At 41.0% G+C, this 17,039-nt stretch overlaps 1 protein-coding gene across 12 annotated transcripts in view; it reads left to right on the plus strand.

Annotated features, from left to right (window-relative positions):
* The first annotated feature begins 450 nt into the window (after positions 1-450).
* Positions 451-17,039, plus strand: part of USP3 (ubiquitin specific peptidase 3) — a 92,692-nt gene continuing 76,103 nt past the window's right edge. For 3 of the 12 annotated variants that reach the window (XM_054450099.2, XM_054450096.2, XM_063652268.1), the window contains exon 1: positions 1,878-2,443. Coding sequence is in view for 2 of the 12 variants with exons in the window: in XM_054450093.2 (XP_054306068.1) it covers positions 2,353-2,443 (91 nt within the window). In the remaining 10 variants the exon portion in view is untranslated. Of the gene's footprint in view, positions 2,444-2,743; positions 3,353-3,402; positions 4,778-5,044; positions 5,066-17,039 lie in introns of those variants that run through there. The other 9 variants (XM_054450092.2, XM_063652266.1, XM_063652265.1 and 6 more) reach the window with 9 other exon arrangements.

Here is a 17,039-nt window from a genome sequence, read left to right on the forward strand (position 1 = left end):
AGACACTGTTTTTTTTTTTTTTTTTTTTTTTTTTTGTTTTTTTGTTTTTTTTTTTTTAAGTGTTTTTAAAAGCTGGTGTTGGGGCAGATAAGGGCATCACACACTGGGAGGTACCCTGGGGGTGGGACAGGGCTGGGAAAGACTCCCTCAGGAAGTGATGTTTAAACTGAAGTCTAAGGGATTAGGAAACGGAATCTCTGAGAGGGTGAAGAAATATTACATACCAGTATGAAGCATGGCCTGAGTGAGGTCATGCTCCAGGGCCGAACAAGGGGTTATGGATGCTAAGTGGGGGTGGGTGTCCAGAGGAAACAGAAGGTTGGTGGAGCAAGGCCTTAAAGACAAATAGGTTGATATGGAGAGATGGGTGGAAGAACTTGAGCCAAGGGCAGATATTATTGTTTCTCCTCCTCCCGCTTCCCAGGGAAGCAGCTCTCATCTAGTGTCAGTAAAAACAAATACAAAGTTATAATTTATTGGCCACCTAGTATGTGGTGGCAATTTTCATGAATTCTCACATGTTCCTTGCGAGACAAGTATTCTTCTTCCAGTTTTACAGATCTAGAAAAGGCTTGGAACGGCTAGAGACACTTGCTAAGCCTGGCCGTCAAGTAGGCAGCAGAGCTAAGATTTGAAAGCATGCCGGCCTGCCTTCCTAGGCAGACGCACTTTCCACAACGCCTCACTGCCATAAAAATCCCAGGCCGAGGCTTGCTCTAACAGCAATCAAATACCACTTGGAAAAGGACAGATCTTTGGGGACTCAGAAATACTTCTGGGGAAAGGATGAGCAGAGGTGCCCCCGGTGGGTGGATACCATTAGGCAGAGGTCTATGCGGAAGAGGCCGACTTGTGGCGTGGGAGATAGGGAGGAGTAAGAAGTGATTGACGGGGCGTCCCTGGCTGCTCTAGGACTGCATTGCGGGGAGGTGCCCGGCTCTAACCACTGCCCGGCCCGGTTAATCATTTCCTGACCTTGCTTCCTCCTCCAGCTCTGGCCGCAGGATTGCCACATCAGTCTTCCCCCTCCCCTGCTCGCCTTCTGGCCCCGAGGCTCCTTCGCCGGGTTTTACAAGGAGCCCCAACTTGGAAGCCATATTTTAATAGCCCCGGACGTCCTCAAGTGCCCCAGTGAGATCGCAGGCTCGACCCAGGGTATGCCGGCCCAAGCGGCCCCTATGAGGCTTGCCCTCTTCTCTAATCCCTTACGAAAAAGAGGTCAGAGGGTCAGGGATCCAATCTCCATACAGATTAACAAGTTACAGACTCGGTTTCCCCCGCGGTAAAAAGGGGATGGTAACAGCTGGTAGGGTGTTGCGAGGCTTAAATGCGGTATGTGAAGTGCCTGGCTGGGAGACCTTAGGTGTCTAACAAATGCTAGATCCCTTCCCTTCTTATCGCCTGGTAATGGGGAGTTTAGCTTGCCCAGCAATCCCAGGCTACGTTAATCTCACTTGAACTTCCAGGCTTGAAAGTCCTACGATGTGCTGGAGGTAACGCAGATGGTGAGTCACAGTGACAGGGTTTGAATCCGGGTTCGTGGGCGCCCCTGCGGGCCCAGCCACGCAGCATCTAGGTGGTTGGCTAACGCCACGTGTTCAGAACCTAGAAAGAGCTACGGATCGCACCTGCCGCAAGGAGCCTAACGCTAAGTCGGGACTGCCCTGGCACCCATGAAACCCGCTGCCCGCCTCCCCCGGGGTCAGGCCCTCGGCCTCCCCAGCTTGTTTCTTCGTGTATAAAATGAGGGCCACAGTGCCTGTCTGCCCGAGAGGTTTTAATGTTCTTCTTTACACTTTGCGGAGCGGCCGGATTTTTATCACGAAGCCACCGAGTAGTCCCCACCACGTAGGTTCAGTCTCCTCCGTCCACCGCAGGAAACGCCGCGGACGGCCCGGAGTGCCCTGCTCGGCGCCCCACCCTTCCCGGGGCCGGGGAAGCGGCGTGACTAGGAAAGTCACTTCGGAACACAGCCGGACTCTGCGCCACCAGCTGGAGCTCGCCGGGACCCCACCCCGCGGGGTGGACGGGGGCGGGCCCGGGGGCGGGGCTTGCTCGGGGGCGGGGCGGGGAGGGGCCGGCCTGGGAAGGCGGAAGCCTCCAGTCTAGGGGTGGCTGCAGAACCCGGATCTCGGAGTTACACGTTCTACGGAGCGGGGCGCCGGGAGTCGGCGGGCGAGAAAACCCGGCGTCCGGAAGCCCGTGCTTTCTTTGACGCAAGGGCTCGAGACGCAGCCGCCGTCGGCCGAGCGCCCGGCTAGGAGCGACACCAGACGGAGCCTCCGGAGTTCCTCCGCCCCCACCTCGCCGGGTCCTGGAGCCGCGGTCCTCCCAGCTGCCCTCCTCGTGGCCATGGAGTGTCCACACCTGAGCTCCAGCGTCTGCATTGCTCCGGACTCAGCCAAGTTCCCCAACGGCTCCCCGTCGTCCTGGTGCTGCAGCGGTGAGTGCGGCCACGGGCCGGCCCCGCCGCGCACCCGAGGCCGCGGCTCTGCCGGGCCTGCCGTCTAGGGGCCGCCGGCGGCCGGCGCGCGGACTCGGGGAGGGGCGAGGGCGAGCCGGGCCCGGCGGGCTGGGGAGGGTACGCGATGAGGCGGGAGCGGGCGGGAGCGGCGGCGGCTCCTTTGTTTCCCGAGGCCCGACGGCCGAGCCAGCGAAGGAGAGGGCCGCGAAGGGCGGGAGTCCGCGGAGGCCTCTAGCGCGTGGGGGCAGAGGCGGGCGGGGACTCTGGCCAGCTGCGCGCGCCCTTGCCCCGCCCTGCCGTGGCCGGGGGCTGTGCCCGTCCGTGTTGCGGGGTCGCCTGTGGGGCGGGTGTCCGGCCCCCGAGGAGCGGCCGCACGTGTGGCGGGGCCCGCGCCGCGCTCCTCCGCGGACAGTACGGGAAGAGCGCCGCTCTCCGGGCGCAGCTTTGTCTGGGCTGCGGGGCGCGCGGGGCCCCTCTCCGCCGCCGACCCCGGCCCGGGTTTCCTTTCTCTTCTCCGCAGTCTCGGGCACCTCGAAACCCCGAGAGGCGCTCGGAGCTCGGGCGGCGGAGGTCGGGGTCTTTCATCCGTCAGGGATGGTGAAGTTTGAAAACAGGCTGCGGGCTGAGAAGCTCGGAGGCTGAGCCAACAGCTGCGTTGGAGGGGACGGCTCGAGTTTGTTTTTCAGACCTTTTGGGTTGTCCGAAAATGCGTTGGGATTCCCAGTTCCTGTGTTGTGAAACAGTTATTAGATTTATATAAGGCTTTTGAGTAGCTTAAACGTTTTAACTCCTCCTGCTGGCCCCCTTGGAAGCCCCAGTGCCCTCTCATTGTCTGCTCTAAGCGACTTCTTAGGATCGCACCGGCCACACGGCTTTGATTACTTCCTGGTAGGGCCCTGGTGCCACCGCTAGTCTTTGTTTATTAGCTTTGAGATGATCACTGGTATCTTGGGTTATATTAATAGCGTACAATTCGAATTGTGCACCTCAGAAATCTTAAGTTCATTTGAAGAAATATAGAAAAACGGCAATGGTATGATTTAGCTGTGACATGTCTCATTGTGGGCCGGAGCTGGGAAGATAGTTTAGAGAATGCCTTTAGCACTTTTGACAGCTTACTACTTAAATAGTGATTATGTCCTTGGAAACAACATCAGTAGGTCCACAAAGAAAAATATACTCTGGGATAAGGAATAGAAATAACTGCGGTTTCCTGGCGCGCTCAGACATCTGATGCTTTGCTTGCCTTTGTAAAGTCAGATATCTTTTCCTGCATGAAGCCTTTAAAAATTAACGGTTAATTGGTTTCACAGAGCAGTATTGCAGTTCTTTTGTGAGGATGCAGAAACTTGTGTAAATTAGCTTTTGCCTGTAAATCTGTCGGGATGTTGAGTATGGAACAACAAATAAGGTGTATGGCACTGCTTTACAAATTGGTTGGTGGTGGTACATTAGCTATAACTGTAGCTATTGCTGTGGTGCTATAATTGTAACTTAATTTTTTTCTCAAAAGAAATTTGAAGAAAAAAAAAGACCCAAGTAAACACTAGGAAAAGCCTACCTCACAGGGAATGGTGGGATTACTCTTGCTCATCTGTAGTAAACTACAGAAAGACAACATGGACAATTAGCACACTTCTGGTATTTTCTAGGTAAAATCACATCAAACTTAAAAATGGCTTCACTGAGCACATCTAAAAAATGGAAAAGAACTGTGCAAGTATCAGATACCCTCTTGTGAGTCAGTCTTGCCTCGATGTTAGTCAGGGAGTCCACTTGACTGTGAAAAAGAGATGCAGGAAATTGAGCATCTTTTGAGGAACTTAATAAGTTAAAATGGAGCATAACGAGATGTGCTGATAACAAGAATAAACTAGTATGTGGGGTGATTTCTGTTCAAGGGGTAGGATGGCATCTTTGCATCTTGCTGCAAAGTGTGTCTGACATATAGCTTTGCAAGCCTGGATCTAGTCACTTGCTTGGATTTGTAGAACCAATAAAGCGAGTTTCGCAACTTTGTGTGAGTCCACACTCTGAATTGAATCCATTTTATGTAGGCCTCCCGTCTTAACCCTTTGGCATCCATTTGTTGATATAATCTAGCGTTATTGTATTAAGCTTGATCTTGTTCTTGCGTGCCTGTCGTTTCAGTGATTAAATGATTAATCTGTGAGTCCTTAACTAGGTCGTTATCGTGGAGTGTTACATAGTCGTATTTTTTTTTCTCCCACACTCCTGATTTTATTTTATTTTTTTGTTTTTTTCGTAGGGGACCAAAAGGGTAGCTGATGTGTTGACTAATACTGTGACTGGGTATTGAATCTGATTACGTTCTTATTAAGGAGGGGAAAATCCCTGTTTTGGCACTGGGACAGTAAAAGTAATGCCCTTGCCTTATTTTCTTTGCGAGTTTGCAATTATACCACAGTAAGACAGCCAAGCAAATTGCAAAATGCCACAACATTCTAGGTTTTACCAGTTAGCAGTACCTAATTGGACAAATAGTTCTATTTTCTTTGAGTATCAGTTTCCTTATATAATCTGTAAAGAAAAGGGTAATACTTTGCATTTACTTCACAGGTTGCTGTTAGGATGAACAAGGTAATTTTTTGTGAAAACTTCGAGAAACTTGTATACACTGTTCAAGTAATAGGTGGTATTAGAGGTCAGAACATCTTTATAAAGAGGACTCTGAATACTTAAATATCCAAAGCCCATTAAATGGGGACTAGAACAGACTGGCTTTATGCTGAACGATGCTTTACAGGGAGATACAGAACTCAACAAGATTACAAGAAGTAAGAAGTCATTACACTTCAGAATTAACATGAGCTTCTTATCCATGGAAGGCACTGTGTGTTGGGTTATATAATTGTGTATGATAGTGGTTCTTACACTTTTTGATCTTAGGACCCCTTTACACTCTTAAAAATTGTTGAGCACCTAAAGAGCCTTCGTGTAGCTTATATCTGTTTATGATATTTATTAGAAATTAAAACTGAGAAAAACTTAAATATGTGTTTGTGAATATGCTTACAAATAATAATAGACCCATACCCATAACATAAATTGACAGTTTATGTAAAATGTTTTTCAAAACAAAAATTTAGTGGGAAGAATGGCATTATTTTACATTTTTGTAACTCTTTGTTAAGCTTTATAGAAGACAGCTGGATTCTTATATTGCTTCTGCATTCAGTCTCTTGAGATGTCACATCATGTAGCCTCAGGAACACCCCACTGCATGCTTGTGAGAGAATGACTGTAAACAAAAGTAACATCTTAAATATTATGTATGAAAATTGTTTTGACCTTCTGGACCCCCTGAATGGGTCCTGGAAACTTTCAAGGGTCCAGGACCACACTTTGAGAACCCACTTGTGTAAGCTATAGTTAACAGTTAAGGATACCTGCTCATATCAAAATAACTTTAAAAAAGTAGAGAAATCCTTAAGGCTAGCAACATTTATGTTTCTGTAGAGACCTGAGGTTTTTGAAATGTATTAGATGGGAAATAGATCATGGGGTCTAGTAGTCCTTTGCTGCCAAAAAAGTTAACAGTCTATTCTAGCTGGGGGAGAGATAGGAAGCTAACTAGTTAGAAGATATACATCCTTGTGGTTTAAGGTAAATGTTGAAAATAGCTATCTCCTAATAACGTAAAGGCTGACTTATGTCTAATTGTTGCTTAAGGGATTCTAGTTTTAAACGAAGAAGTTTTAAATAAAAGTTAGGGCATTCTCTCAAGCTTTTTGTTATGTGCACATACCAGATGTTATTTTCAGAAGCTGGAGGCTTGGGCATTCCTTATTTTTGTGGGTAAAAGAGTTTAACCAGTGGGAAAAAACACAAATTGTTTAAAAAGATGCCCTGAATACAAGTGTTTTAATAACTAAGGAAAGCCAAGGACCAAACATTTGAACTTGAGGGTTTGGGTTAAACAGCCAGTTAAATTAGAGATATTTAGTAGGATAGGCATGCTAATTTTTCCCTGATTAATTCTTCAATGAGTTGAGAGTGCCTCTTTAAGTTTTCATTACACACTTGCCTTCATATTACTCTACCCAAGAAAAGTAAGTGTAGATCAAGTAAATGTTCTGCAATTTTGCACCAAAAACTGCAGATAATTCCACCCAAAATACTGGAAATAAATCCTTTTTTAAGAGATCCATTCAGTAGGATGAGGTGTTGATTATTGGTTGTCAGTGGTAATAAATTTGTAATGGACTGATCAGGTTGTGATAAAGAGAAATCAACCTTGATGGAGTGATGGGTTATTTTGTATCATATTTCTCCACAACCTACATTTAACACTCTTGTTTGCTCAGTGGACTAAATTTTCTAAATACAATCAGTCATTTCCTTGTCATTAGGTCAAATGGTTTTACTGCTTTTTAGTAACATTCTATGACGTATTTATTAAGTGCCTAATACTTAATAGGGCAATTAGTAAATATTTGCCTAATAAAGGAACTTTCACTTAGATGTGTCTGGCAGGGTCTTTATGTTGAAAATAAACGCAGAGTGAACTTTCCCCAGAATGCTTTCACTAGCCCGCACTCCCAGTATTTTAGTCAGTAAACGTTGGCTGGATTGTGAGCAAATGACCATCTGCAGTGTTGTTATCACAATGAATTTGTGTTCTTTTGGTAGTCTGTATTTATAGTTGGGCAGGTGGACAATTTAGTTGTAAATGTGGATGGGGTAGTTAAAAATCAGTGGACAGGTGATTTTTTCACATTAATTCTAAAAACTAGTATTTGAGTTTTATATATCCTTCTGAAGAATTTTAAACTTTTTTGGTGATATTTATAAAGCCTAAGTCAAATGTCTTTCTAGTCTTTCTGCAGTATTCCTCCCCCACCCAGTCCCCCAGAATCTTAAAGCAATCTCAGCTTATTTCTAGAGTCTCTAAATGATTGGTCATGGATGTGAAATGTGTGAAATTTAGAATGTGCTCCATGTATGTGTTTTGTTTAAAGAAGCTTCGGTATAGAGATTGAGCCTAACATTTACTTGTTGTGAAGAAGTTTTGACACATTGATGAGAAGTTATTTCCCTAGTAATATGCTTAATAGTGTATAAAGAACATCCTTCATGGTCTAAGCAGAAGAAATGATGGAGTTGGGGGAAGAATTCGAACTCTTTGGTGTGGTTTCCTGTTATTTATCCTCAAAATAATTTATTCTCATTCCTTGCTTGTACACCATTAGCCTTAGGCTCGTGTAACAGCCTCCTTTTTCCTCATTGAAATTTATGTAATTTCCTTCTCCACTGGAATATAAAAGATTGATTTTGGATCCTTCAAGCTAGATTTAGAAATACTTATGTTTTTATAGTGTTTGCAGCTCAGTGAGTAGACCAATGAGTAATTTAGTGTGTAGCTCAGTGAGTCATTTAAATTCCTGTTTTAAAATTTGAGTCCCTCTTCCATCAGGAACTGATTAACATGTACATTTCCCCTAACCTAACCTGCTCTTTTTTTTTTCTTTTTGAGCTTTTCTCCCCTTCTTGAGCTTGTTTGTTTTTAATATTTTTTCCTTCTTTGAAAACAAAATGTTAGTCTCCTTTGATTAAGCTGCAGTCTCTGACCTACACACATACAGGTTTGTGTTCAACCAAGGCATTGAAATAAATAGATTTAGTCGGTAGATTATCATTGTTTGAAGTGGCAAAGGTATGCTGTGTAACATATTTTGATATTTTATGTTTATTCATTGCCTCTTTAGACAGGAGAGCAATTGCATTCTAGGTGTGTTAATAGAGCTTTCCTGGACAGATGGCTTGGAAGGAAGTACTTTGATGGGTTCTCAGTAGGGGCTAGTACTTTTTGGAGGGTGTGTTTGTGATTAAGCTTACCTTGATTGACAGTTTAGAATGCTGAGAATAGCATTAACAACAGTAACAGCTTGTTCATCTTACCTAGAATTGTCTTGTGCCAAGACCCCTCAAGATGCTCTGAGATTTCTGTGTAGTGGTTTGTTTTGAGAATGTAGGTAAGAATAGGTGTCCTTGAGACTGAAAAGAAATTCACCTAAAATTGTTCATTGTGGTTGTATCTTAAAATCTTTGGGGTTGTTGAATGAACTTTGGCTTAGAAATTTGTAGAGATCATCTTTTTAACTGCTGTGAGTCTGCAGATGTGATTATCTATAGTAATTCCAGATGTTTTCTCATCTATTAGTTTTACTGAGTAGGAAGATAACTGAGAACAACATAAAGTAACTTCAAAGCAGTTTGCTAGCATTTAATCCTGACTAATTTAATTAATTATGCATCCTTGTAGTTTTTCCTATTTTATTGATTATGAAACTGAGACAAAAGTTACGAGTTGCTTAAGATGCTTGGGGGGTATTAAAGATAGCCCAAAGCTTAAACTCTAACACTGTTCAGACTTTTAGCTTGCTTTTTCTTAAAAAAAAAAAAAAAAAACACACAAGAGTCTTTATTTTGTCATTCAGTAACTTAATGCTTGACAATTTAAAAAATACAAAATGTTTGGAACACATAGTTTAAATAATTCCTTTGAAGATTTTTGATATGAAAATATATTTTAAGTTCCATATCTCAAAAATTACTTATTTTAAAATTTGGTCTTTTGTTACCCCCCTCACCCAATTTAATATTGAAAGTGCTGGCAAGTTGGAACAAGGAATTGGTGATACAGTTTGGAAGAAACAACTGTTTTAAATGTCAACCTTGTTATACTCAGATCTAGTATTTTTGTAGGCCGAAATTCATATTGCATTAGTTCAGACATAATAAACCAGCCTCCTCACTATAGCTATGGATAAAATGCAATTAGCTTTTGGTTATTTTTAAAATGGGTTTCAGTTATTGAAGTCTCTCCACACCCCTTATTTTTTCATTTTGTTTCTGTTAGAGAAGATTCTTCTTGGAGGTGGTTTGTTGTAGGGTGGAGGAAGGAGAGAATTCTTAAGGTATAGAATTTTGCATTTGCTTCTGGTAGCTGAGAGATTATTTGAAATCTTTGCTTTTAGTCAGTATATTTTGTTGATTCCATTTAGTTATTCTAAGATTTTCCAATTGTATTTCCTGTAAAAGTTATAGTCTTTAGACCATAAAAACTAAAACTAATAACTGCAGATCTCTTTTTTTTTTTTTTTTGAGATGGAGTCTCGCCCTGTTCCCCAGGCTGGAGTGCAATGGCGCGATCTTGTCTCACTGCAACCTCCGCCTCTCGGGTTCAAGCAATTCTTTGCCTCAGCCTCCTGAGTGGCTGGGATTACAGGCTCACACCACCATGCCCCGCTAATTTTTTGTATCTTTAGTAGAGTCAGGGTTTCACTCAAATTTCTGACCTCGTGATCCTCCCGCCTTGGCCTCCCAAAGTGCTGGGATTACACGTGTGAGCCACCGCACCCAGCCAATAACTGCAGATCTTAAAACAGATTTCCCCTCTTCTTCCTCTTCCTCCTCTTCGTCTTCTTCTTCTTCTTCTTCTCCTTCTCCTTCTCCTTTCTTCTTCCCCTCCTCCTCCTCCTCCTTCTCCTCCTTCTCCTTCTTCCTCTTCGATGGAATCTCACTCTGTGGCCAGGGTGGAGTGCAGTGGCACGATCTCAGCTCACTGAAACCTCCGCTCCCAGGTTCAAGTGATTCTCCTGCTTCAGCCTCCCAAGTAGTTGGAATTACAGGCACCCACCATCATGCCTGGCTAATTTTTGTGTTTTTAGTAGAGACGGGGTTTCACTATGTTGGCCAGGCTGGTCTTGAACTCCTGACCTTGTGATCCACCTGCCTCAGCCTCCCAAAGTACTGGGATTACAGGTGTGAGCCAGTGCACCAGGCCTCCCCCTTTCTTAAGATACAAGGAAGTGTATCTTTTCAATGTGTGCTTTTTATGGATGTATACAATGCAGATGAATTTAGGAAGGCAATTTCAGATTTTGAAAACTGTTGAAATTAAACTTGGACATTGAAAAATCAAATTTGCAGTTGTCTTAAGTGTTTGCGTTAGTTAGATGCTTCACAATTAATAAATACTGGCTAATATAATTTTATAAGACCCTTTGAAGAGGGAATTGTGAGTTTATTTTTAAGATAAGCCAGGTTATATCAAAGATATTGTAACCAACTAGATTTTATTTGGAGACTTTGTACTGCGCTTTAGAATCCACTAGCTCTATCAGTGTGAGCTGTTTCCATTCTTGAGTAGAAGTTTTCTCCTGTTATTTTTTCTTTGTTCTAGCTGGGTTTAAGACAGCCTTCTTTGTAGAAATTGTTGGCCTGTTTTTCCTTCACCCACCCTGAAGACACTTAATTTTGTGGACTGTTCTTGTACTGCCTCATCACCAGAAAAAGCAGGCTGGAAATTAACTGTCATATTCCCGCAGGTTTAATTTAACTGATTATAAGAAAGTACAGTTATTGTTTTACCTTCTTTAAATCTTTGTCCTTGATGACCAAGCTCAGGTTTTTATTTTTGCTTATTTATTTATTTTTTGGAAATGGAGTCTCACTCTGTCACCCAGTCTGGAGTGCAGTGGTGCAGTCATAGCTCATTACAGCCTGGAACTCCTGGGCTTAAGTGATCCTTCCACTTCAGCCTCCCAAGTAGCTGGGACTCCAGGCACGTGCCACCACGCTCAGCTAATTTTTAAATTTTTTGTAGAGATAGGGTCTCAATGTTGCCCAGGTCTTGAACTTCTGACTCTGAGTGATCTTTCCACCTCAGCCTCCCAAAGTGCTGGGATTACAGATGTGAGCCACCAGGCTGGGTGGGTTTTCTTTTTTAAAAGATTTAAATTGTTCATTACTTTGTTTTGAACATTTGTTGCACAATGCTGGAGGAATATTTTGATTAAAGTTTTTGAATATCAAGTTGAAATTTCTAGAAAACAAATTTCTGACTTGGAATGTTTCTCTTAGATAATTGATGGATGACATGTTAGAAAAATGTTCTACTATGATATTAGGCATTTAAAAAATAACTGTATAAGATAGAGACTGTGGGAGCAACAATTGTACAAATTGCTGATTGAGCAAATTTTAATTTTAGTTGCACACAGTAAAATGTTCTTTGGTTTCATTAAGATTAACTCTTATTTCCATGTGAATTACTTTGGATATTAATAGTGAGATGCTTTAGCATTGGAGAAATTGCTTTATAAAAACTGAAGGATCAGACTTCACCTTAAGTGTATGAAGTAGCTGCCAGACCTCAACATTCGTGCCATGAGAATTTAATTCTGAGAGCTTAAATGCATTAGTTTCATTTTATTTGCTTTGAATATTTTGTTTATATGCAGTTTTTTTAGAGCCTCATTTAAAAAATACATGTATTTCTAGTTTTTTTCTTTGAATATATAATACAGATTTTTGGGAAAATGTGGGTCATGTTTGAAAATTCTGTCTATTGATTGTAAAAAAAAAAATTCTGACTCCTGGTTTTGGTTAAATAATTAGAACAGCTATTTAGAAAAACTGAAATAGTTAATGGTTTTGGAGTTTGCAGGTACCTATTTTCTGAAATATTGATTATCTGTCCCTCGGGCAGAGTATACGTATTTGCCAAGTTTGTATTTCTTTTTTCTATTTCTTCAAAATAAGTCCCGTTGATTTTAAAAGAATAAAGAGTTTCCCAGTAAGTACAAGTGCGGTACCTTTTCCTCCTCCACTTTGTACTTTAGTGTTAACCTTTATTACATAACCACAGAGAATGAGGAAGAGAATTGTACAATGCAGGTATTAAGCCTATTGTTCTCCAAGGAAAATCTTTGATGTTAAGAGGTCCCTAAACCTCTTAATTATTTTATTTACTTGTGAGAGGGGGTGCTTCCTTAAATATATACGAGTCTTTTCTTATATTGCATACACTTGCAACTATTATTTTGAAATAATAGTTGAGTGGTGTTTACATTTATGACCTGATTCATGTCTTTTGAAGTGCCACTGCTGTTTAACCATAGACTTGCTTACTCAGGTTGTTGGCAACAGCATGGAATTGCATCAGATCTTGCTGTATTCAATAAATGAAGATATTAGATGTCAGAATTTTTAAGTAGTTCATGGCTTTTGTTTTTATTTTCTATATGATCAGCTTCATAGGGAAAGTTATTTTTGAAACAATTTGAGCTCCTAATAATTTTTTGTAGCTATTTGTGTCTGGTCTTCCAAAGGCAAAAATGGCCCATTTTGACTCTGATTTAGTAATCTGCTTTGGCTTTAGTGGTTTTTATCCTTCCTCCCATTATCCTTTCCCCTCATTTAGGGGTAGGAGGAGCCCAGTTCCAGTATTTAAAATGAAGATCAAGAGTGGCATAATAGCTTCATTAGGTGTTTTCACCAAAATAGGTCTGAATAAGTCTGAATTTGTGGTAGAAGGAACCATAACAAATTTGTTTAGTGCATTACAGTTTTTGAAAATATGTTGTTTCACACGCATTGTTTCTATTTGTTGTTTCCATTTCACGGTGAAAGCATAAGGAATCCATTTAAAAATAGAGTAAAATGCTACAGCCAGTTGGGGGTTGGGGACAGCCCCGTGGACCAGAATTTGCCTCTGTGTGGGAAGTCAGCAGGACCAGATGCCCCACTCTTCTTTGGCTCTGTAGGTATCTGGATCTCTTAACATATAGATGACAAATTTTGGCCAGCTTTGAAATTACATTTGCTAGTGGAGGACACATATCATTAACTCTGCAGTGGGAATAAGGAATTCAGTAGGTGCCTGACCCCAAATGATAAACTGCTATTCTAATTTTTATGCTGTGTAATATATTTTAGACTTTTTTATAAAAAAGATAAAAATTGAGCAATTTCATGAATTGTTATGAGTGTTACATCAATTTACCATGTGAAGGTTAATTCATGTTTTCAGAACAGTGATATACATTTCTGAAATATACAGAGACAGGTAATAGTATCAAAGGGCTTAAAATAGAATTTTAGTCTTCCTCGCCTCCACTCTCAGTCCTGCTGTCCACAGACAATCTCTGTAGGCTCTATTTAGCGTTCTGTCTCATATTTACCTGCATAATTCTAACCAATGCTCTGTTATTTCTTAATTTGTCATTTTTAGGTATTATTCCTTGATATCTTGCTGTGGTAAATGAAGACTTCAGTGTTTGCACCACTTGTCCTTCAGTCTCTTCATTTCCCAATATAATTAGATTACATATTTTGGTTACTATAGTGATTAATTTTTCTTTCTTGTCCAACATTTTATTTTTTCTTGAGTTAATAATTGCCTCTTTTAAAAATTGCTTAGTTTACCTTAGACACATTTTCTCTTAAATGTTCCTTTAAACCTGTCAAAGGTCTATGAATATTATTTTCTAACCCATTCAACGGATTAGATAATCTCCAAGCAGTAACTCTTTTCTAAAATCCTTTCCAGAGCCCTCTGACCTCTGCTGTCATTTGAAATAGTTGTTCTCCAGGTTGGACAGTTTTTATCCTGTGATTCCCTCTGTTGTTCTCTTATAATATTAGATCACTTATTTCTTGGATCCCATGTCTTCTTTTTCTTGGTTTATTTCATTGTTTTGCTGGAGTACATCAAGCTCCTTTCTCACAGGAGGTAAAAAATTTTTTTCTCTAATTCCATGGCACATTAAGGGAGGTAAATTTTTGACCCCTTGGAAGTCTGACGTTTTTATTTTACCTTTATACTTGATTGCTTGGCTGAATAGAGAATATTAGTAAGAAAATAATTTTCCTTTAGAGTTTTAAAGGCATTGTTGGTTTGTTTCTAGGCTCCCAGTGTTGCTGTTGAGAAACCTGATGCCTTCCTGATTTCCTCCTTCATATATGTCCTTTTATTCTTTTTCCTATAATTCTTTAGGGTATTCTTTTCAGCCTCTGTATTCTGAAATTTCAAAATATGTCTGGGCATGGGTGGTTTTTCTTTTATTTTTAATAGGAAGTGGAGGGATTTTTTTATGTACAGGTTCACATCCTTGAGTTAAAAGACTTTTTTTTGTACTATAAATTTGATAGTGTGCTCCTCCCCCCATATTTATATCCCCCAATTTATTCTTTTTTTCTTTCTGGAACTCTTGTTAGTTGGATGTTGGGTGTCCTGAGTGTAGTCTCTGATTTTCTTATTTCTTTGCCTTTTGGTTCTAGTTTCTGATATATTTCCTTGATTTTTTTTATTATACTTTAAGTTTTAGGGTACATGTGCACAACTTGCAGGTAAATTATATATGTATACACGTGCCATGTTGGTGTGCTGCACCCATTAACTCGTCACTTAACATTAGGTATATCTCCTAATGCTGTCCCAACCCCCTCCCCCCAATTTCCTTGATATTTTTTCTTCCATCCCTTCTGTTGAATTTTGATCATTGTATTTAAAATTTTTAAGAGCTCTTTCTCGTTTCCCATCATTCCTTTTTCACATATCCTCTTGCTATTGTTTTGCAGTATCTTCTCTTACCACTCCAGCAGTTCAGAGTGTGTTGGTTTTGAAGTTTTGCTGTGCTCCCTGTATGGTTTCTATTTCTCCTGGATTCCTCTTTTTCTTTTTAAAATGGTTCTTTCAGATTGGAGGTTTTCTATAAAGATCTGTTTTGTCTTTGTCTTTTCATAGAATAGTGAACTTTTTCATGTAAAAAGCTTTGTAACTGGGTGGGGCTTGTCCACAGTGGGCTTCACTGTGAGGTAGGGAGCAAGTCACCTTCTTCACTGGAGGAAGACACTCGTATCTGTGCTGAGAATTTTTTCTGGTACCATTGAGTTTTTCAGTTTTCCCTCTGGGAGGTGGGTACCTGGCCACTGATGTTCTGAGATCAGATTGCAGAAGTTCCATGACTCGGTTGTCCTTAGAGCCCCTAGTCTCCTTGTGTTCAGTCCTATCCTTACCTGCTGTCTGCTGTGTCCCTGTACCTAGAGCTCCTCCCATGTGCACTCTTCCTGGCTGACACTCAGGCCATAGCTTCCTCTGCACTACTAAGATTGTTATTGCTCCCCTAACTTCTTTCTCACTTCCAAAAACCTGTTGAAATCTTTTGTCTGCTTTGGTTACCTCACACTATTCTCTTTATCTTTGTGGGTTTGTATCTGTTTTTTCCTTTATTGTCATTTAAGTGGGTCTTAGGTGGGAGAGGAGCTAAGTGAGAATTTGCCACGTTTAGTTTGGTGTCCATTTTTAAATGTATGTCATTTGTAATCCAGTTTTTAGGGCAAAATGTTTTGCCCTGTCAGAAATGGATCTTATTAGTTACTCAGAGTTAAATCACTGAACTGAAATTTTACATTAATCTATTTGAATAAAAATTTATATTCAGATTTACCTTCTCTGATAAATAGAACAAAATATTGTTGCTGTTATCAGAGTCAGCAGAGCAAATAGGCAAGCCAGGGGTTTCGACCTTGCTTGGAAAGTCAGATCACAAGCCAGACTTTGGATAGGTATATGTCTGTGAAAGAAAGTTGTAAGGTCATTGGGACTACTGCAGTTAATGCATTGTAATACTTTTATTGGACTAGCTCATCATTCATTAATGAAGGGAAGTTAGTGCCAGGTTTATAGGATTTTTGGCTCTGTACACTGGTAATTTAACCTTCTCCCTTGTGTTTTAGTTTTTAAAAAGTATGTTCTTAATTGGAAGTAAAGGACACAGATTTTTAATCTCAGAATTTAAAAAGACTTTTGATTTTGATATAATTTTATACTCAGAGAAACACTGCTAAGAATAGTGCATACAAAGAACTTCCATATACTTAGATTTGCCAGTTGTTCACATTTTGCCTCATTTGTTTTATCATGTATATATGTACTCTCTGTTTATATATTTCCCCTTATTAATTTACAGATATAACACTCCTTTATCCATAGTTTTGTTTTTCCCCAAGAACAGGTCTTTTTTTTTTTTTTTTTGAGACGGAGTCTTGCTCTGTTGCCCAGGCTGGAGTGCAGTGGCGTGATCTCGGCTCACTGCAAGCTCCGCCTCCCAGGTTCACGCCATTCTCCTGCCTCAGCCTCCTAAGTAGCTGGGACTACTGGTGCTCACCACCACGTCCGGCTAATTTTTTGTATTTTTAGTAGATATGGGGTTTCACCGTGTTAACCAGGATGGTCTCGATCTCTTGACCTCGTGATCTGCCCACCTCAGCCTCCCAAAGTGCTGGGATTACAAGTGTGAGCCACCGCGCCTGGCCAGGTCTTTCTTTTCAATCAGCAGAGAATATTGGTCAAATCAGGACATTTGATACTGATAGAATGCTGTTACCTAATGCACATTCCATGTTCAGATTTCCTCAATTGTCCCAACAATGGCCTTCATAGCTATTACTCCTTTCTGTTTACCTCCCCAGCCACCCTGGATCTAATCCAGGATCATATGTTATATTTAGTTGTCATAGCTCTTTAGTTTTCTTTTGTCTCCAGTAGTTCCTCAGCCTTTGTTTTTCATGTCTTGGCTTTTGGCTTTTTTTTTTTTTTCCTATTCTAACATCATAATGTCTTGTTATTTTTGAAGAGTTCATTTCAGTTATTTTATAAAATGTTCTTCAGTTTGAGTTTTCAGCGGTTTCTTCATGATTAGATTCAGGTAATGCATTTTTGGTAGGAATACCACAGAAGTAATGTTGTGTCTTCTCAGGCATC

This window comes from Pongo pygmaeus, chromosome 16 (genome assembly GCF_028885625.2).
Source record: "Pongo pygmaeus isolate AG05252 chromosome 16, NHGRI_mPonPyg2-v2.0_pri, whole genome shotgun sequence".
Lineage (NCBI taxonomy): Eukaryota > Metazoa > Chordata > Mammalia > Primates > Hominidae > Pongo > Pongo pygmaeus.